The 21705-nt window shown below is 42.9% G+C and overlaps 1 protein-coding gene across 2 annotated transcripts in view; it reads left to right on the plus strand.

The window, feature by feature from the left end:
* Nucleotides 1-382: 382 nt before the first annotated feature.
* The window catches only part of GFPT1 (glutamine--fructose-6-phosphate transaminase 1), a 41048-nt gene continuing 19725 nt past the window's right edge, over nucleotides 383-21705 (plus strand). The window contains exons 1-3 of one of the 2 annotated variants that reach the window (XM_075858533.1): nucleotides 383-552; nucleotides 14428-14535; nucleotides 17455-17562. In XM_075858533.1, the coding sequence (XP_075714648.1) occupies nucleotides 546-552; nucleotides 14428-14535; nucleotides 17455-17562 (223 nt within the window). In that variant the 5' untranslated portion in view covers nucleotides 383-545. The remainder of the gene's footprint in view (nucleotides 553-14427; nucleotides 14536-17454; nucleotides 17563-21705) is intronic. The other variant, XM_075858535.1, reaches the window with a different exon arrangement.

The following is a 21705-nucleotide window of genomic DNA, read 5'->3' on the forward strand; positions in this document are numbered from 1 at the left end:
AGGCTTTGGATATGAGGTAGACAGGTCTAGTGTATACATGAGTAGATTGAGTATATAAGTTTTCATGATGTATTTGTGGAGCGCCTCAGAACTAATGATTGTGTCACCCAGAGGAAAACCGAGATCTCTAGTGAACAAGATGAATGAAAGGGTTAATACGTGGCACACCCCGTCCATGACGTAAAACTCCCGCCCGTCCTGTTCCCTCGGCCCCGCCCACTCTGCGGAGTCACCGATAGACCGGTGGCTTCTCAGAGTTGGATCCGGCCACGTCACTCCTGCCAGCAGCAAACCTTCCTTCACTTTCACCAATCAGCGGAAAAATAGGCGATGGGGGCGGGACGAGAGTGAGGGGAGTGCCCAATAGCGACACTCATCCGAATTGACTGACAAGGAGGCGACCAATAGTAAGAATCAGGTTGTCCTAATGACGTCAGGATCACGGTTTGTGGTCCTTATGTAGGGTCGGTGAGGCTGTACTAGCTGCAGACTGAATGTGAGAGAGTGACATTTAGCACAGAGCGGAACACAGAGGAAGAACAAGCATGTGTGGTGAGTATGATGGCACTGGCAGCACATACAGCGTGCCCTGGCACTGTGTTATGGCACAGTGGTATCTTTGCGCTTCCCCTGTACACATCATCTTTAGGCTGCAAGGCTCTGACATATCTACTCCTGGCCATAGACATACTGATCGTTCATTTGATACTGTTGGCAGTTTTGCAGTCATAAGGATAATCTATTTTGCTATGTTGGTAAAATGATGATTTCTGTTCTACTTTCGTATCATTTACGTTCAAATTATTCTCAGTCGTTATTGTCGCACCATTTTACAGATGTCGACCAAAAATTTCCTGTCCAAATATTTGACTAATCGGATATTTCCTGTTATTGGGGAAAAATGTGACCCGATCTGTCAAAAAATGAAAAATCTCATCGCGCTTGTCTATTTGGGTTGAACCATCTTTAATATATCATGCCTCTGTCATTGCTGTGTCACATAATTATTGGTATGACTTTATTTATTGATTATACTATTGTGTTAGTATTGGCACCACCATGATGCCAATCAGATTTATTGGCATCCCTGGGTCCTGGTTGAACCCTTCCATATGTACCCCAGTTGGTCTTGTATTCTTGTTTTTCTCTACCATGTTTTGGCCTGTGATCCTGATACCTGTATGTTTATCTATTCTTGCTACATTGTATCATTTTTGTCCAATGGTGATCAGTATTTTTGTGTGGCAGGTCATACCAGGGTATCTTTGTAGTGTTGAGTTTCTGTTTTTTAATCAGAACTTAGATATTTAACTTAGGCGGGATTCACACGACCGGGTCGTTCCCGAGCCCGAGTGTCGGCCGGTAAAATCGGCCATTTTGCCCGGCCGGTTTGCATAAAGTTATGCATCCGTGCCGGGCCGGGTAGATCCGGACAGTGACATCAGCGGCAGCTCCTGAAGGGGAATCCCCATGTGTTCGGGGATTCCGCTTCAGGAGTTTCCCCTGATGTCACTGCCCAGATATGGACAGAGACATCAAGCGCTCTGTCCAGGAGCGGAATCCCCGAAAACACGGGGATTCCGCTCCTTCAAGGAGCTAAAGTGCGGCTAGCACATAGCAGAGCGGGGAGATACCTCCCTGCTCTGCTATAGTGGCGTCGCTGCAGTAGTAGCAGCCGCAGCAGCTGCTGCTACTACTACTAGCGGCGCCATCGAAGGTGTCGCCGAGCCAGGGTGCTTTTAACAAGCAGGGGAAGGGAGCCAGCGCAGCGCTCCCTCCACCTGCTGTACACCCCGGCCCTGCAACACAGTGTACAGCGATGCCATTCGTCAGAATGGCATCAACTCCTCCTCCTCACATGCACTCTGCGCTGTGAGGAGGAGGAGATAGAGCGCAAGCCACGGGAAACCCGGCCATCACTCGGAACACATTCCGGTGATGGCCGTGTAATACCCGGCTCCATAGACTTCTATGGGAGCCGGGCGGCCGGGTGTCCGGGCAAAGATAGAGCATGTCCTATTTTTTGACGGCCGGATTTTCCGGCCGTCAAAAAATCGGTCGTGTGAATAGCCCCATTAGGGGTCTATTATTCCTAATGCAGCCGGGTGCCGGCCGATTTATGAACGGCCGGCACCCGGCCGGGAAACCCTGCCGTGTGAATGAGGCCTTATTGGATGTGTTTATAGATGGGACTGGTTTGTTTTATTGATAAATGCAGTGTGTTTATATGTTTTCATTTCACTTAGGAGTCAATTACAATAATTCCCCTACTACTATAATGGCACTGTATGATGATAACATAAGTGGATATAATTATCTGTCAATTTTAAAAAGGACAAATAAAATGGTCCTTAAAGTCCGCCGTAGATGTGACCGAGGACCTTCTCTAAAAATGTTGATCGTCTTTTTTTTGGAACTACTGCCCAATAATTTCCATGTATGCCCAGACTATGAGCTAAAATGTAACCGATGGTAATTATGTTGCCAATGAAAACTTTAAATCCATGGTTTTAGTACAGACTTGGGGATCTATGGGTTGTGTTATAACCCTTGTCCCGATCATCACTACCCATGTCCCGATCATCACTACCCATGTCGTTCTGGATGTATCACCTCTTCTCTACTATGGAACATGAATTTTGCCCCCAATTTTGGCCACTTTGGCAGTTGTTGGACATTTTTGATTGGAGCATAGCAAAAGTCCCTACATGTAAAATGGGACCGTCTTTGGTTGTAGACTTTAAGACGTGGTTACTTCTTATCTAGATCCTGTTCCCCAGGATGTGGGGTGTAATATGTTTAACTAGGCACAGACATCCCTCTGCTCTGCCTAAAAGTCCCAAGGACCTAATTGAGGCCAAGTTTTAATTGGATTTTTTTGTAGCCGGGCACCAAAGGTAGATAGCGCCATGGTGGTTTTGTTGACTTTGTAGTTATTTGTGTTCTTTTTGCATTTCACAGGGCTATTTTGTGTTCTCTAAATGTAAATGTGCTGATAATGATGCAAATTAGAAACGTATCTATGTCTAAGGCATTTAGACTTGTCTCTGTTTGGTGTCAAGTCCCAGTAGGTGGTCTCCATGATTGTTGTAAATGTTACTATTGCTTTGTTTGTTTTGACTGGTTGTTGTCATTGAAATGGTATCTGTTACATTGTAACCTCTCAGGGAGACCTTCATCAGAATAGAAACATTAACTGGACAAGGCAGTTGTGGAAAGATGTTAAGTCTTGGAGCTTGGTTTTGTTTGGTGGTATCTCTTGGCTGAAGCTTTTTGAAGGTCCCTATATAGACTCAACAATGTTGGATATGAGAGATTAGCCGTAGACCACTTGTAAAATTGGTATAAGTGATGTGTTATTGTATTTATCCATATTGGGGTGCTGGTCTTGACAGGGCTTACAAATCACTTCAGTTTCTGGAAATTGCTTTTCGTGGCTCCATATGCAAATTCTTGGTTAAAAAATTGTAAGCATTTATTAGAAATGTCTCTTGATAAGACCAATTCCCATTGGTTGAGCAGATTGCGAAAGGTTCCCATACAAATTAGAAAAATAGTATGGGAACTGATCATATATGTTTGTATGGTATAAATTGCCGATTACAACCAACCATTAATTTGTGTGGAAAGGATACCTTCGTTTGATTTGGCGTGGGGTTGTTAGTCATTTATTCCACATATCTGACATACGTTTGGCCACATCACAGCTGATCAGTTTTGGATTATTGCAGCATCAGCAAGGGCCCATTCTCACGAGCATGAGTAACGTCTGTGTGCCGCACATGGAAATAACGCGCAGCACATGGACCTGTTAATTTCAATGGGGCCGTTCACACATGCGTGGGTTTTCACGCAGCGAGAGTCCGCTGTGTGAAACTCACTGCATGTCCTATATTGGTGCGTTCTCACGCACCTACGGGACCATTGAACAGAATGGGTGCGTGAAAACCACGCACCGCCCACAGATGCACATACGTGTGTGGTGCGTGATTTGCGAGTGCGTGAAAAACGCAGACCACTCGCAAAGTACACTGAACACACACACACACACACACACACACACACACACACACACACACACACACACACACACACACACACACACACACACACACACACAGACGAGATTCACGCGCGTGAATCTGATAGGCTTGTGTGAATGTAGCCTTAGGCCTCATGCACACGGCCGTGCCCGTAATCACGGCCCACGATTGCTCATCCCCAAATAGAAAAGTAGGACATGCTCCGTAATTTCTGGCACTGTCCTATGCTACGGACGCCTATCTGTAGTGATACAGAAAGGTGTCCGCGGCCAATAGAACTAGGCGGGTCCGTAATTGCGGACCGTATTACGTTCCGCAATTAAAGAGCTTTTTTACGATCGTGTTCATGTGGCCTTAAAGAGACTCTGTCACCACATAAGTGCCCTATCTCCTACATAAGGAGATGGGCGCTATAATGTAGGTGACAGCAGTGCGTTTTATTAAAAAAAACGATCTGTTTTCACCACTTTATTAGCGATTTTAGATTTATGCTAATGAGTTGCTTAATGCCCAAGTGGGCGTGTTTTTACTTTAGACCAAGTGGGCGTTGTACAGAGGAGTGTATGACGCTGACCAATCAGCGTCATGCACTCCTCCATTCATTTAGGCATGTAAACCTATCATTTACCGCGTAATCTCGCGAGATTACGCTTCCTCTGCTGTAACTACCACAGACAGAGTAACGAAGTGCAGAGATTGTGAATAGACATTCCGTGGAATGTCTATTCACTGTCTAAACACTTCAGTATTGTTAATGTGTTAGTATAAGGGCGGATTCACACGAACGTGAATTGCGTCCGTGCAGGCCGCGTGGTTTTCATGCGGCACGCATGGACCAATAGAAGTCTATGGGGCAGTACAGACAGTCCGTGCTTTTTGCGCAGCGTTTGTCCCCTGCGTAAAAAGCGCGACACGTTCAATATCTCTGCGTATTTCGCGCATCACGCACCCATTGAAGTCAATGGGTGCGTGAAAACCACGCAGGATGGAAGGAAGCACTTCCGTGCGAACTGCCTGTTTCGCGCAACAGCAGTCAAAAGGATGAATAAAAACAGAAAAGCACCACGTGCTTTTCTGTTTACAAACATCCAAATGGTGTGTCCTAATGATGGCGGCTGCGCGAAAAGCACGCAGCCGCGCATCATATGATGCTGCCTCACGGAGCAGGTAAGTGGCTTTTGGGCAGGCAAAACGGCGCATGTTTTGCGTGCGCAAAAACGCCACGTTCGTCTGAATCAGGCCTAAGACAGCACATAGCAATCTAAAAGGATCCCTATGCGCTGCCTAAATGAATGGAGAGGAGTGCATGACGCTGATTGGTCAGCGTCATACACTCCACTGTACTTGGTCTAAAGTAAAAACACGCCCACTTGTGCATTAAGCAACTCATTAGCATAAATCTAAAATCTCTAATAAAGTGGTTAAAACAGATGTTTTTTAAAAATAAAAATCACTGCTGTCACCTACATTATAGCGCCGGTCTCCTTATGTAGGAGATAGGGCACTTATAATGTGGTGACAGAGCCTCTTTAAGCGGTGTTTCACATGTTGAGGCCATATAGAGGTTTTTGCCACAATACTATTGCAAAACCACCATATGAATGCAAATGTGTGAACACCGCCTTTATAATTGGATTGTTAACTGTAATTGTTTTGTATATAGCCACCTTAAAATGACTACCAGCTGCAGGAATTTAAGTTGTGCCACCATAGCATTTCCAAAGTGCTTTCTCCTTGTAAAGTTATGTATACTTGTGTAAGAGTAGAGATATGCTGGGATAGTCAAATACATGGGTGAGGGACGTGAGTCAGAGTTTCATTTTCATTTAAGTCACTCGTCTTGTATTCTTAAAGGAAGATTTCTTTAAAATTAAAATGTTGCTAAACAAGTATACACCACTATTGGGTGATGTGATTCCATTGGAATCATATTGTGTTAATGATCATTCATTATGGGAGCCATGATCAAAATCATTTGGCCATGCACAACGTTAAGGCTGTGTCAACACTGTCTTTGTTGTGTTTTTAGCATGCACTTTTTTTTTTCCTTTTGGTTTATGAACTCCCATTGTGAGACATGGGTGTTTATCTACCAAAACAAAAAAAAAAAAGTGGAGTGGTGTAGTCGTCCATGCCTACCAATCCGGTTGCAGCTTTCAATTTCCAATGGGGTGCTAGGAAATGAGAGATGGTATCTGATTGGTTGCTGTTAGCAACTCTTCCCCCTTCCCCTACAAATCATCTTGTGGGCTCATTTCAATCAACTTTATTTAAACGCTACACTCTTAGCAATAATGACCAACCATTAGACATAGCCCCCCTTTGTTGTTCTCAACATTTGGTTTTGATTAGGATGGACCAACTTATTTGCACACCTGGGACCACCTTTAATAAATGGCTCTTTTATTCATTCATTCTTCAAGGTTTTTAGTGAACTTTGGTTGTGAATGGGACTACATGGTTCAATAGGTGCATTTAAATATTCTCTCACTGCAAACATCTAAAACCAGGAAGAGCAAGTATAAAGATTTTTATGAGCCCTATTCCCGTCATATTGTGGGGAGGATACAATGGCTGCCTCGCAATCACGTCTTGTTCACTATGTAATCTGACACTTCTTGGGCGGCCACATCAATCAGCTCTATTCAACGTTGTTTCTGCCTTTCATTATACAGGCACGTACATACTTTCTGCAGTTCATTACGTTTTGTACTGATACAGGGACCTCATTGTACCCTATTAGAGGAAAAAAAACACGTATTTTTTAGTCCCGGAGATGGTTTATATGTGAGCAAATCATACAATTTTGATAAAGTTTAACATAAGTTTCATTAGAAGTCTATTAGGCCAGAGCCCCATGGCGATTATATGCGAACGACTATCGCTCATGCCGGGGGAAAACTAATTCCAATATCACATGTAATGTGTTCTTATGGTATCACCTAAAATACGACTGCGATATCGCAATCGGCCAAAAATGTAAGGGTATGTTCACACGCAGTAGCAAAATACGTCTGAAATTACGGATCTGTTTTTGCCTGAAAACAGCTCCTGATTTTCAGGCGTTTTTTTAACAACTCGCGTCTTTCGCGGCGTATTTTACAGACGTTATTGGAGCTGTTTTACAAAGGATTCAATGAAAAACGGCTCCAAAAACTGCCCCAGGAGTGACATGCACTTCTTTTTCGCGGGCGTCTTTTGACAGCGATGCGTAATATAACACCTCGTGGGAACAGAACATTGTAAAACCCATTGAAAGCAATGGGCAGATGTTTGTAGGCGTAATGGAGCCGTTTTTTTCAGGCGTAATTCGAGGCATGAACGCCAGAATTACGTCTGAAAACAGAGCGTGTGAGCATACCCTTAGTGTTTGTTTTTATAAAATGTTTACGAAAAATACAATTAAATACACCCAATACTTACAAAAATTTCAGCCTGCATATTGCATACGGGTTTGTGTGCCTTAGGCCGGATTTACACGAGCGTGTTCGGTCCGTGATATACAGTCCGCATGTCGGCCGCATTTCCCAGACTGAACTATAGAAGGCTATTGGTGTAAACCACAAACCGCAGTCTAACATATTTAGGGATGCCTGTGCAATGACTTAGTGGCATAAAGGAAGGTCCTATGATAGTCAATTCGAGTTGGTGGGTTGTCGTGTTCTCGGGAGCTATCATGTTTCTGTAAGTCCCCATTCACTTCTATGGAAGTTATGAACACGGCGTAGCTTGGCTGTTTCCGTACTCCCGGCCGCTCAGTGGACGGAGACCAGCAACAGTGGGGGAAGGTAGTATCGAGGTCAGGGGTCCCCGTTCCAGAGATAGATGCGGGTCCCAAAGGTGGAACATAAATGTCCGAGGTGGGACACCCCTTTATGTAAACCTCAGTTTGTTAGGCTGGGTACACACATTGCGGTAGTGTGCCAATAACCACATTGCAAAACTTTGTCAGTTTTGCGGCGTGGTTTCTCGCTACGCCGTACACTACTGCACTGTGTGATCTCAGCCTTATTATATAGTGTGTTTGTAATCGAGGCCCATTAAGTAGTAGATCAGTCCAGATGTCTCCAGCTGTTGTCTCCCTCAAGGTCGTCATTCCTGATCTTTGTACAACAGATGTAAGTTTTTGGAATTCTTTGTTCTTTTAACATCTGTGTGTGTACATAAAAAAACAAAACAAAAGTTTGTACAGATATCCTACAGGCGTCATGAAAAACATTGGTTATGCAGAGCAAAAAAAAAAAAGATATCCAAACTTGCATCCAATTGAAATGCATGAAGTTACCCTGTATATGGCAATTACAGTTAATTGCCCGAAGGACGTCATTGCCTTATGATGGGTTCCGTTATGGTGTCCCGTCTTTTTGATGGGGGAAAAAAAATAGCGTCTCATTCTGCGCAGTTTTTCTGGCAATTATGTCAAAATCTGCAACGGAGCCTCCAACGCAGATGTGAAGTCAGCCTGAGGGCCCATTCACACGAGCGTGAATAACATCTGTGTGCTGCGCATGGAAATCACGCACAGCACACGGATTCTTTGATATCAATGGGGCCGTTCACACGTGTGAGTTTTCACGCAGCAAGAGTCCACTGCATGAAACTCTCCGTGTTCTATATTGGTGCATTTTTCACGCACCTACATGCCCATTGAAGTCAATAAGTGCGTGAAAACGACGCACCGCACGCTAATGCACATCCGTGTGCGGTGCATAATTTGCACATCAATTGTGCTTTGCGAGTGCGTTTTTCACTCACAGCACACTGATGCATAATACAACACACACGGACAGACTTACGCGAGTTTTTACGCTCGTAAATCTGTCACACTCGTGTGAATGTAGCCTTATGAGTTAAAGGGGTTTATCTCTTTGAAGGAGATTGCTGGATAAATTATGAATTTCCTTAAAGGCTATCTTACACCTTTTTGAAACCACTGTTTTTGTTTTTTTATAAATAAAACAGTCTATCACAGTCTGGTGTGTTTGGTGCAACTTTGTAATTTACTTTTTATTAAAATTATGTTTAACTTGTTCAGATACAGCTGCTTTGTATCCTGTATACAGAGCAGCTGTATCTTATGCTGAAACCAGAATCTGTCAGGTCAGCGGCACTGACTGGTTCAGTGACAGCGGGTCCTGGCGTCTCTGCCACACAGGATCCACGTGTTATAGATCATATCTAAGTTATGAACTTTGATCGATAACAGGTGACCCGCTTTCACTGATCCTGTCAGTTCTGCTTACCTGACAGATACTGGTTCCAGCGCTAGGTACAGCTGCTCTGTATACAGAATACAAAGCAGCTGTATCTTAAAGCAAAAAACTATTTTTTTTTAATAAAAAAAGTAATTACAAAGTTGCATCAAACACACCGATACACTGTTTTATTTGAAAAAAAATACGTTTCCAAAGGTGTACATAGCCTTTTAATTTACAGAGTTAAATCATTGGTGAACCGAACGTCTTTATGGTTTGTTTAAAGACCCTTAATTCTCCTATAAAACTATAATCGACTTGTAGTCATTAACCAGGAGATCATAGTAAATTCCAGCGTGACGATTGTGCCACCATTATCAGCCAGGTTATAAATATTCAACGTACTTTAAGAAAGGAATGCTGAATCCTTGTGCAGGGACACACCTGTGTTTGTCCTCGGGCAGTCCTGCTTCATGCCTTTCTACTGAACTTTCTCCTTCTGTCACCCGGGTGAGTGTGACAGGTGTACGCATAGTATATGAAGGGATTGTACCCCCAAGCCTATGTCGTCTCCAGTGGATGGGGGTGCGTTTCTGAGATCCTCTTTTTGGCATAAATATATTGTGTAGTTGTTGCTACAAGTGTTCGTTAACGCCTTGTTTATTCAATGATTATTGCTGTGTGTAACAGGAAATAAACATATGTAATAGTGGTTTTACACGAGCACATATACCAGTATACTTATCACCTCTAACAAACGCCGATCAACAAAGCAGCTTGTCAGTCAACACTTGTTTTCTTCATTTAAATGGAGCAATGATGGCTATGTATGGGGACGAATGATTGTTACTATGATGGTTTGGCCCCATACATATATATGCATCATGTCGTCGGCTCATCCCCTGTTTACTCAGTTAGATGTGCTGCCGACTAGTGTTTATTTTTTTTGGCAGCATAAAAGATGCGATCTGCCAACAAAGCTTTTGTTCGTTCATGGGCTGATCTTTGCCCTGTTTACACCGGGCAACGATCGGGAACAAGCATTCACTCGTTCACCCGATCATTGGCCCTTATAAAGGCAGTAAGGCTCTGTTCACACCTGCGCTAGTTGTTTTGATCTTCCAGAGCAACAGAAAAACGAGAGATACAGAAATTCCGGAACCCATTGACTTTGGTTTCCATCATGGTGTCAATTGTTTTACCGGCCAAAATAGCGCAGCATGCTGTGCTATTTTTCCAGAATTTTTTTTACTGAATCTGCGATTTGAAGGCTTCCGTGCAGATATGAACAGTTGAATTTACGTGGGCAGATATATGCCCATAATGAGAGCGGATCGATCGGCTTGTTTAAAGGCCCTTTACGTGAACCAATGTAAACTGTATGGGGACAAAAGATCGTTGTTACGACAGTTTAGTTCCCATAATGTCGGCAGCACGATCCCGTATACATGGGGTGACGTGCTGCCGACAACGAGTATTTTCAGGGCAGCGTTAAAGATTAATTTAATGGATGAACAAGCGTTTGTTGGCTGATTGCTGCTTTGTTTTACACAGGGCAATGATCAGGAGCAAGCGTCGGTCTCCTCTGCTGGTTCCATCCTCCCAAGTCCATCCACAACTAAAATATAAAATAAAAATGAAATGCTCCCAGCCAATATCCATTAGTCTTGCCATCTTCTCCCTTGCAGTCAGGGCCTACCGGTATTGTGTAGCCACGTGCTACAGGCATCAGTTTTGATAAATCTCCCCCTCTGTTTTTTACTTCGTCATGAGAGAGAGGCCACCTTTCCATTGAGACTGGGAAAAAGGACCCCCTCAATATGGAGATAATTTGGTCTCTCGGACACCATATTAGTGTTTCAGTGGACAATCCCTTTAAGTGTACATAGTTGATTTCCTGATTATAATTATAAAAAGGCCCAGGACTAATTTAGTTTTCTCTGTAAAGAGCCGCTGTTGTCACTATTAATTGTACAGAGAAGTATACCGAAATGCAATTCTTATCCGGTTACCTATTAAATCTCCCGTTATCACTGGAATCGCGGTCTAATGTCTCTAATGGACAGATTAGACGGGAGAAAGTGAAGTAATTATTTTGATAAGAAGCCGCAGCGTGAGTGATTTGTGAAGCAGGGGCCATGCCTGGGGGGAGTCCAGTGATCATATGTGCTTGTCACGCTGGAAACTTTCCCATAATTTGTAGTGGACTCTTATAACTGGATTCAAATCCGATTAGGAAATGGTATTTAAAAGTGACATTTTCTTAACTGAACATTTTATTACTTTTAAGAGCTCATATACAATGTATTACATCTCTGTACAACCGCCACATTGTACGGAGCCTTAATACGGCGCCCTATGGGGGCCCCCACTGTAGCTTCGTATGCCTCATAATACAGATTATTTTAACTAACTGTGGTTAGTTAGTCTGGGAAGATGGATAACCCCTATTTTAGCTAGCAGAAAATGTTAAATTCGATATCCGGTAATCTTGTCATATGTAAACCTTCTACTATATACAGTTCTACATTTCTAGCTCCATGAGAAGCATTTGGGAGAAGCCTTCGTGTAAAAGGCGCCCTGTGTTCTGTGCTGCTCGGCTTTTTGTGAATAGCGTGTTAGTCCGGGATGTGAAGTGAATAGTCTTGACCTGGCAGCAGTCCATGCTAACTATAAAGATTACTTTTCAGTTCTTGAAACCACAACTCCAACACAGACAACGGTCCTTAGAGCGTTCCTCGTGTCTGCGCCCGGGCAGAATGAGTACCTGGGTTATGCCGTGAAGCCCACAGGCTAAACTAGATCTGCCATTTATAGTTAAAGCTTTGCATGTAGCTCGCCAGAAATTCTCTATATATGGCAGTGTAAAATGGATATACAGGTAATAGTCTTTAAGTCTTAGGGTATGTGCACACGACAATGCCAAATACGTCTGAAATTATACGGAGCTGTTTTCAGGAGAAAACCGCTCCAGAATTTCAGACGTTTTTACAAGTGCACGCGTTTTTGGTGGCGTCTTTTACGGACGTAATTGGAGCTGGTTTTCATTGGAGTCAATGAAAAACGGCTTCCATTACATCCCAAGAAGTGTCCTGCACTTCTTTGACGCGGCCGTAAATTTACGCGCCGTCTTTTGACGGCAATGGGCAAATGTTTGCCGACGTATTGGAGCCGTCTTTTCAGGCGTAATTCGAGGCGCCTCCATTACGTCTGAAAAGAGGTCGTGTGCACATACCCTTAAAGTTTGTTCAGTTCATCCTTGGGGTATACCAGAAAATTGCTTAAGTAGCAATTCCAGGGGATCTTCTTATTGAAATTCCGCGCTAGAACACCTTTTCACACCTAAATAAAATGTATTGAAATTGCAGTTATAACTTGAAGCTCCTGAGCCCCAATGCAAATTCTATAACCGGGCCCCCAACTACCATGGGCCATTTATAATACTGGTGTCGTCGTTGGTGACAAAGGCTTTTGGCCCAGGTCACCTGGTGGTGACTGCTACCGCTGATTGTCCTGTAGATACACCCAGGGGCGGACACAGACAGTAGAGGGCTCAGTGCTAGAACGATATATGGGCCCCTTATTTCCCCATAGCTCATCATTGAGCATCTCCCTTATGTTTCTCAAACAATCCGCTAGTTACTGGGAGCCATTCAATTCATTAGTTCAGTCCCTCACATGCAATTTAACAGACCGTATGAAGCTGCTAGTTGCTTTTAGGGTAACAGTGGGCCCCCTTACTTACTGAGCCCTTGTGCAGCTGCACATATGATCTGTCCGCCCCTGGCTACACCCCTGCATGACATCCTAATAAAACCATTGCTGATGGTTATCCTGACGTTTTTACTGAAATAAGTAAAACCTTTCAATGGTTGATTGTGATGATGGCAGCTGACTCTGCTGTGTGGCAAACCGCTAATCTCCCCCAACAACAGAACTATTGTTTGACAATACTCTGTAAAAATACACCTGCATCAGATGGATGCCAACTATGGCTTAAAGGGGTATTACGGTTTCAGAAAATAAGTGTTACTCTTAGTATAATAAAGTTATTCAATATTCTAATATACTTTCTATATCAATTTCTCATGGTATTCAAGATCTCTGCTTGCTGTCATACAATAGGAACCACCATTATTTTCTTCCAGTGGATACAAATCTATTCAGATCATGTGGTGATCGCACAATCTGTAATATAAATTAAGAGGTGGTAGAGATTAGATGTCAGAATAATATGCCGTTTAGCAATCTACTGTATAACTAGTTGGACAACTATTCCCATTAATCAAAATTGTGCAAGATCTGATGGATTATGAGCGATTTTAATGATTGCCTGATGTAAATAAGAAAAGTGATCAACAGTGTTCTATATTGATGGGGTTGATCATTCATTTGTAAAGAACCCAACAGTTTCCTATACTTGGAAGTTTACTCCTCATTAGGTGCAGACCAAAGTATTAACAAATGGAATAATATTGCTAGTCGTGACTGCTGTGTACACTAGGCTATAGTCTTCGTTTTTAGGCTTTTTATTTTAGGGCAGCATATTACAGGAACAGGTTTGTTTTGCTATTGGCTAAAATGGCAAAAAAATGATTGTGCTGTCTGGCTAGTAGGAGCTATCAAAGAATACACCTGACTCCTAGCGAGGAGTCCGGTGTCTCAAGAGGAGAGTACCCCCCCCCCCCCTGCAGCAGTGATTGATTACTTTCTGCATTGTATTTGGACAGACAGCAGCCCCTAAATCATTGGGGGAGAATGTAATATACCGCCCTTACCTAGGGCAGCAAATTTGAGATGACAGATCTGCTTTAACCCCCTTTCACCGCGAGCACTTTTTTTTTTTTTTTACTGTAATCCTTGGTATGGCTAGATTTAAGAAGCCGTGAAGGTGTTTCTGCTGGGCTAGATAATGTTGGTCTTTTGACCCATTTACAAACTGGCGTTGCTATATTTAACCAGAAGACGTAACTGGTGACGTAAAGTAAGCTGATAATTAGAGGTTGTCAATGAATGAAAGGGCCATAATGGTATTGGCACTCGGGGGCGAGGAAATATTTTTATGGTCCTAATTTAACTTTAAAAGTTTCCAGTGAAAGCCTTTTTGTATCGATATGCGGTCCCTTTAATCCAGCAGGCAAACTAGCCAGACATGCTGTCACGTAGTAATGGCATATTTTCTTTTACAGGAATATTTGCATACCTCAACTACCACGTTCCTCGCACCAGGCGTGAAATCCTTGAGAGACTTATCAAAGGCCTCCAGAGATTGGAGTACAGGGGATATGACTCTGCAGGTACGTTGCATTGAATACTGGATTGTTGGAATACTCGCCCCCCTATATTGGCTTCTTTCATCTGAAGGGTCATTCAAAAAAATAAATGTATCAATTAGGATTATATAATAGATTATATGTAAAAGGTCTCATCCAAAAAGACAAACCGATCCTTTATAGAGTGTCTGTAAACGACCATAATAGTGCATGACTTCTAGTAAGAAGCGGATAGTTTGCCACATGAATGATTATCGCCTTTTAGTAATTACGGACATCATTTCTTCTGTAGTAAATGAAGGGTATATTCTTGTAAATATTCATCCTTCAGTGATGTCACAGGTGAAGTAATACATTGTAAAATGGAAATGTCTGCTTCTGTTAATAGCCTTGTGGAGAAGTGGTACTAGCACCAGCTTGTGGTATCAGTGCCAATCCAGAAAAGGGTGATGCAAAACACTGGTCGCTTACATCACTTGTGCCTAGGTATTGCCTAAATGAGATTGGTGTTTTACATATTAGGCATTGGTTCTGACAAGAGGTGCCAGTACATCATGAAGTAAAGGCTTGCATTTAAAAAAAAAAAAATTCCCTCTCCGATTACCCAAAACCTGCCTATTGACACAGATAATAATAATCTTCAGTGTTAGCTGCTTGGTTGTCGAGCCCAGCACCGGGACGACAGCTTAGATACTTCCTATGTGGTGGTATCCGTATAAATTTATCCATTGTCTCATTAGAGGCTTTAAAGGGTTTATCCAGGATTAGAAAAACATGGCCGCTTTCTCTCAAAAAACGGTGTCACACCTGTCCACAGGTTGTGTCCACCCCATTTACTTAGGGAGCTGAGCTGATCTACAATACCAGATCCAACCCAAAGAGAGGTGTGGCAGTTTCTGAAAGAAAGCAGCCATGTTTTTCTAATCCTGGACAACCCCTTATAGAGGCTCTGTCACCAGATTATAAATGCCAGTATAAGTATCTCCTACATAATGAGATTGGCGCTGTAATGTAGATAACAGCAGTGGTTTTTATTTTGAAAAAATATCATTTTTGAGCAAGTTATGAGCAATTTTAGATTTATGCTAATTAGTTTCTTAATAGACAACTGGGCGTGTTTTTACTTTTTACCAATTGGGCGTTGTACAGAGGAGTGTGTGACGCTGACCAATCAGCGTCATACACTTATCGTTCCAGCGTGATTGTGCAGTGAAAGAAGCTGGGCTGGAACAATGAGAAGTGTATGACGCTGATTGATCACTGATTGGTCACTGGTTGGTCAGCGTCATACACTTCTCTTCACAACGCCCAGTTGGTAAAAAGTAAAATACGCTCAGTTGTCTATTAAGAAACGAATTAGCATAAATCTAAAATTGCTCATAACTTGCTAAAAAAATGATCGTTTTTCAAAATAAAAAGCACTGCGGTTACATTACATTACAGTGCCGATCCGATTTATGTAGGAGATAGGGCACTTATAATCTGGTGACAGAGCCTCTTTAAGCTGGCCTTACACACTAAAGTCGTCCAATCTCGCTAATATCTAGTGTGTATGAGATCTCCCGACCCTCTTAGATTTAATTTAGCTCTTAAGGGAGAGAAGCCACTGCTAGAGGGGTCGAGCAGCGGCTGATTCTTCTCTCACCATTGAAATAAACGTGCACGCTTAACTGAGTGTGCATGTTTATGGTATAGTTAGGAGGAATCTCTGTTGGCCGATCGAAAGAAGTCTTAAAGGTGTATTCCGATTTTAGAGCATGTCTTATAGATGCAGGTACCTGTACCGAGAACCGGGGGCACCCATCCCCGTTTTGCTTGGTGCTGAGCCATTGATTCAAGGAGGGACTTGTGAAGAGACTTCCACACACGGCTCTCTCCATTTTGTTCAATGAAAATTACGGAACTACAATAGAGTAGAATGGAGTCGGACTATTAAATGCACGGCAGTCTCTCCACTAGTCCTATTTGGAATCTGTGACTCAGCACCAGGCAAATTTGGGTTCGGTGACCTCTCTTCTCGGTATAGGTTCAGGTCCCAGAGTTGGAAATATCTCTTTTAAAGCAAGCCATACACTAGAGATGCCAATTGAACTCTTGGTCGACTGACTGCTAATCAATTGTAAACCGGCAGAGCTGTAGTGTAAAGAGAGCTGATTTCTATTATAGCAAGGATAATATTAAACCACCAGTGAGAGAGATAATTTTTAAGCCTTATACTTTAAAGGGGTGTGCCAGTTCCTAAAAATTGATGGCCTATCCTGCAGGATAGGCCATCAATAGCTGATCGCTCGATGTCCGACTCCCGGAACCCCTGCTGATCGGCTGTTTTTAAGGGGGTGCAGCGCTCGTATGAGCGCTTTATTCCTCTTCGTTTCTACTTGCTCGCTGTGAATCATTGACACGCATATAGTGGCGATTCACAGGTATTGCAGCCTTTTCTCCCATTGAAGTGAATTGGAGAAGAGGCTGCAATACTGTGAATCGCCACTATGTGTGTCAACGATTCACAGTGAGCAAGTAGCAGAGAAGGAGAAGCAACGCCCAAATGAGCGCTGCACCACCTTCAGAACAACTAATCGGCGGGGGTCCCAGGAGTCGGACCCTGACACATCAGCTATTGATGGCCTCTCCTGAGGATTGGCCATCAATTTTTAGGGACTGGAAAACTCCTTGAAGCTCCTATTAGTTTTCCTTTTGGAAATCTACGGAGCCCTACAGTTGTACACCTGGCTTAGTTTCTGAATAAGCAGTTGGTAGATTTTAAGGCCAAGAATATTATCGGTGTATATAATGAGTCTTGTACACGGCCCGATGCCACATTTCCATTTGTCAGGTTACAGTGCTACACTGAATACAATATGGAGTTATTTTTTAACTTCGTTCCTCCATAAAAGAGCACTCTGGGACGGAGCGGCATTTAATATGTGGTTCCTTCTGTCATAGGTGTCGGAATTGATGGTGGCAATGAAAAGAACTGTGAGAACAACACTAACCAGATCCATCTCATCAAGAAGAAGGGGAAAGTCAAGGCCTTGGATGACGAAATTAACAGTATGTAGCGATATTTCTCCTGCACTCTGATGTAGCTTCCTGCATGGAAATGAGCTCGCCATACAGATAGGGGAGGGCTGAGGTCCCATGTGTCCCGGCTAAAGGTTTATTCCCATCTAAGACATTTATGGCATATCGACGGGATATTCCTATCTTGATAGTTTGCTCGAATGTATTCGTGAAGGTAAAATGTATCAGCCTCGAGTCAAGGCTGTTGAGCTCCCCGGTCGTAGCAGGATACAGTTGTAGCATAGTCTCAGATATGAGAGATCTTGCATCTGTACTGGTTTTCAGCATTTGGATGTAACAAGAATGTTCCCATTCACTTGGAGCAAACAGAGATCTTGGAAATGGTGAAACATTGAAGCACAAAGCATATTAGAAAGTGGCAGAAGCCAGAAAGCTCCTTTCACAGCATGGAGGATAACTTGGACTCTATTTGTATTTCTGATTTCCTCTTTCCACCCCTCACTATTCTGCATAACTTTTCTTCTACAGTATCTTCAGTCAGCCATGCTGTGCATAGAAGATAATGACTGTGTTGGGAACATGCGTCTTTGCATTGTCCATGCCAGCGGCTGTGTAGCCACCTAAAAGAGAAGTTACAAAGCGCAGACCGCTCAAATAAAAATTGGACATATCTGGACAAGCCCTTTAAATCCAGCCATGAATGTATACTTCTGCTGTATATTTGACCTCCTCAGGGAGCTGGCACGAGCAGTTTTTTAAGATTTATTTCTACTTCTCTTGGTAGCCCCATGAAGATTTTTTTTTTGTATTCTTTTCCCCCAGTCTAATAACGTGTTGAGGAAACATGAGTACCTAGGGGGTAAGATGGCCGCTCCCTAGGGCTTAAAGAGGCTCTGTCACCAGATTTTGCAACCCCTATCTCCTATTGCAGCAGATCGGCGCTGCAATGTAGATTACAGTAACGTTTTTATTTTTAAAAAACGAGCATTTTTGGCCAAGTTATGACCATTTTTGTATTTATGCAAATGAGGCTTGCAAAAGTCCAAGTGGGCGTGTATTATGTGCGTACATCGGGGCGTTTTTACTACTTTTACTAGCTGGGCGTTCTGACGAGAAGTATCATCCACTTCTCTTCAGAACTCCCAGCTTCTGGCAGTGCAGACACACAGCGTGTTCTCGAGATCACGCTGTGACGTCACTCACAGGTCCTGCATCGTTTCGGACGAGCGAGGACACATTGGCACCAGAGGCTTCAGTTGATTCTGCAGCAGCATCGGCGTTTGCAGGTAAGTCGATGTAGCTACTTACCTGCAAACGCTGATGCTGCTGCAGAATCAACTGTAGCCTCTGGTGCCGATGTGGCCAACACGATGCAGGACCTGGGGCAGGAAGTGAGTGACGTCACAGCGTGATCTCTCGAGATCTACATTGCAGCGCCGATCTGCTGCAATAGCAGATCGGGGTTGCAAAATCTGGTGACAGAGCCTCTTTAATCCTATTCCAGTTGTGATAGTGACTAAATGCTGAGGGAAGAGAAGAAGAAACCCTGTGGACACTCAAAGAGAGTAAAAGCTGGATACATTAGCTGTTAACCCCTTAAGGACGCAGCCTAGTTTGGGCCTTAAGGCTCAGAGCCCATTTTTCAAATCTGACATATTTCACTTTATGTGGTAATAACGTCGGAATGCTTAAACCTATCCAAGCGATTCTGAGATTGTTTTCTCGTGACACTTTGGGCTTCATGTTCGTGGTAAAATTTGGTCGATATATTCAGTGTTTATTGGTGAAAAATTGCAAAATTTAGAGAAAATTTTGAAAAAATTGCATTTTTCAGAATTTAAATGCATCTGCTTGTAAAACAGACGGTTATACCACCCAAAATAGTTACTAGTTCACATTTCCCATATGTCTACTTTAGATTGGCATCGTTTTTTTAACATTCTTTTATTTTTCTTGGACGTTACAAGGCTTAGAACATAAACAGCAATTTCTCATATTTTTAAGAAAATTTCAAAAGCCTTTTTTTTAAGGTACCTCTTGAGTTCTGAAGTGGCTTTGAGGGGCCTATGTATTAGAAACCCCCATAAAACACCCCATTTTAAAAACTAGACCCCTCAAAGTATTCAAAACAGCATTTAGAAAGTTTTTTAACCCTTCAGGCATTTCACAGGAATTAAAGCAATGTGGAGGTGAAATTTGCAAATTTCATTTTTCTTGCTGAATTTCAATATTATTCCATTTTTTTCTGTAACACAGAAGATTTTACCAGAGAAATACTACTAAATATGTATTGTCCAGATTCTGCAGTTTTTAGAAATGTCCCACATGTGGCTCTAGTGCGCTCGTGGAATAAAACACAAGCCTCAGAAACAAAGGAGCACCTAGTGCATTTTGAGGCCTCTTTTTTATTAGAATATATTTTAGGCAGCATGCCAGGTTTGAAGAGGTGTTGAGGTATGAAAGCAATGGAAACCCACCAGAAGTGACCCCATTTTGGAAATTAGACCCCTCAAGGAATTCATTTATGGTTGTTGTTATCATTTTGACCACACCGGTTTTTCACAGCACCTATTTGAATTGGGCTGTGAAATTAAAAAAATATTTTTTCCATTAAGATGTAATTTTTGTTCAAAATTTCTTATTTTCACAAGGAATAAAACACCCCATTTTGTTGCCCAATTTGTCCTTAGTGCGGCAATACCCCATTTGTGGTGATAAACTGCCGTTTGGGCCCATGGGAGGACTCAGAAGGAAAGGAGCGCTATGTGTTTGTTGGAGTCCAGATTTTGCTGGATTGGTTTTCGGGTTCCATGTCGCATTTGCAGAGCCCCAGAGGTATGAAAGCAATGGAAACCCACCAGAAGTGACCCCATTTTGGAAACTAGACCCCTCAAGGAATTCATTTATGGTTGTTGTTATCATTTTGACCACACCGTTTTTTCACAGCACCTATTTGAATTGGGCTGTGAATTAAAAAAATGATCTTTTTTTCCATTAAGATGTAATTTTTGTTCAAAATTTCTTATTTTCACAAGGAATAAAACACCCCATTTTGTTGCCCAATTTGTCCTGAGTGCGGCAATACCCCATTTGTGGTGATAAACTGATGTTTGGGCCCATGGCAGGACTCAGAAGGAAAGGACCACCATTTGGCCTACTGGAGCTTTTCTTGTGCTAAGTCATGTAGGCAGAAGCCCCTGAGGTACCAGTACAGTTAAAACCCCCGAGAAGTGACCCCATTTTAAAAACTACACCCCTTAAGACATTCATCTAGTGGTGTAGTGAGCATTTTGACCCCACAGTTATTGTGTAAAAGGTAATGCGCAGCAGATGGTGCAAAGTGAGATTTGCAATTTCCTATGCATATATGCCATTTCAGTGTCTGATATATTGTGCCCAGCATGTGCCACTGGAGACATACACCCCATAAATTGTAATGTGGGTTCTCCCGGGTACGGCAATACCCTACATGTGGCTGTTATTAGCTGACTGGGCACACGACAGGGCTCAGAAGGGAAGGACCACCATTTAGCCTACTGGAGCTTTTCTGGTGCTAAGTCATGTAGGCAGAACCCCTGAGGTACCAGTACAGTTGAAACCCCCGAGAAGTGACCCCATTTTAAAAACTACACCCCTTAAGACATTCATCTAGTGGTGTAGTGAGCATTTTGACCCCACAGTTATTGTGTAAAAGGTAATGCGCAGCAGATGGTGCAAAGTGAGATTTGCAATTTCCTATGCATATATGCCATTTCAGTGTCTGATATATTGTGCCCAGCATGTGCCACTGGAGACATACACCCCATAAATTGTAATGTGGGTTCTCCCGGGTACGGCAATACCCTACATGTGGCTGTTATTAGCTGACTGGGCACACGACAGGGCTCAGAAGGGAAGGACCACCATTTAGCCTACTGGAGCTTTTCTGGTGCTAAGTCATGTAGGCAGAACCCCTGAGGTACCAGTACAGTTGAAACCCCCGAGAAGTGACCCCATTTTAAAAACTACACCCCTTAAGACATTCATCTAGTGGTGTAGTGAGCATTTTGACCCCACAGTTATTGTGTAAAAGGTAATGCGCAGCAGATGGTGCAAAGTGAGATTTGCAATTTCCTATGCATATATGCCATTTCAGTGTCTGATATATTGTGCCCAGCATGTGCCACTGGAGAC

The sequence above is a fragment of the Rhinoderma darwinii genome, chromosome 3 (genome assembly GCF_050947455.1).
Source record: "Rhinoderma darwinii isolate aRhiDar2 chromosome 3, aRhiDar2.hap1, whole genome shotgun sequence".
Classification (NCBI taxonomy): domain Eukaryota; kingdom Metazoa; phylum Chordata; class Amphibia; order Anura; family Rhinodermatidae; genus Rhinoderma; species Rhinoderma darwinii.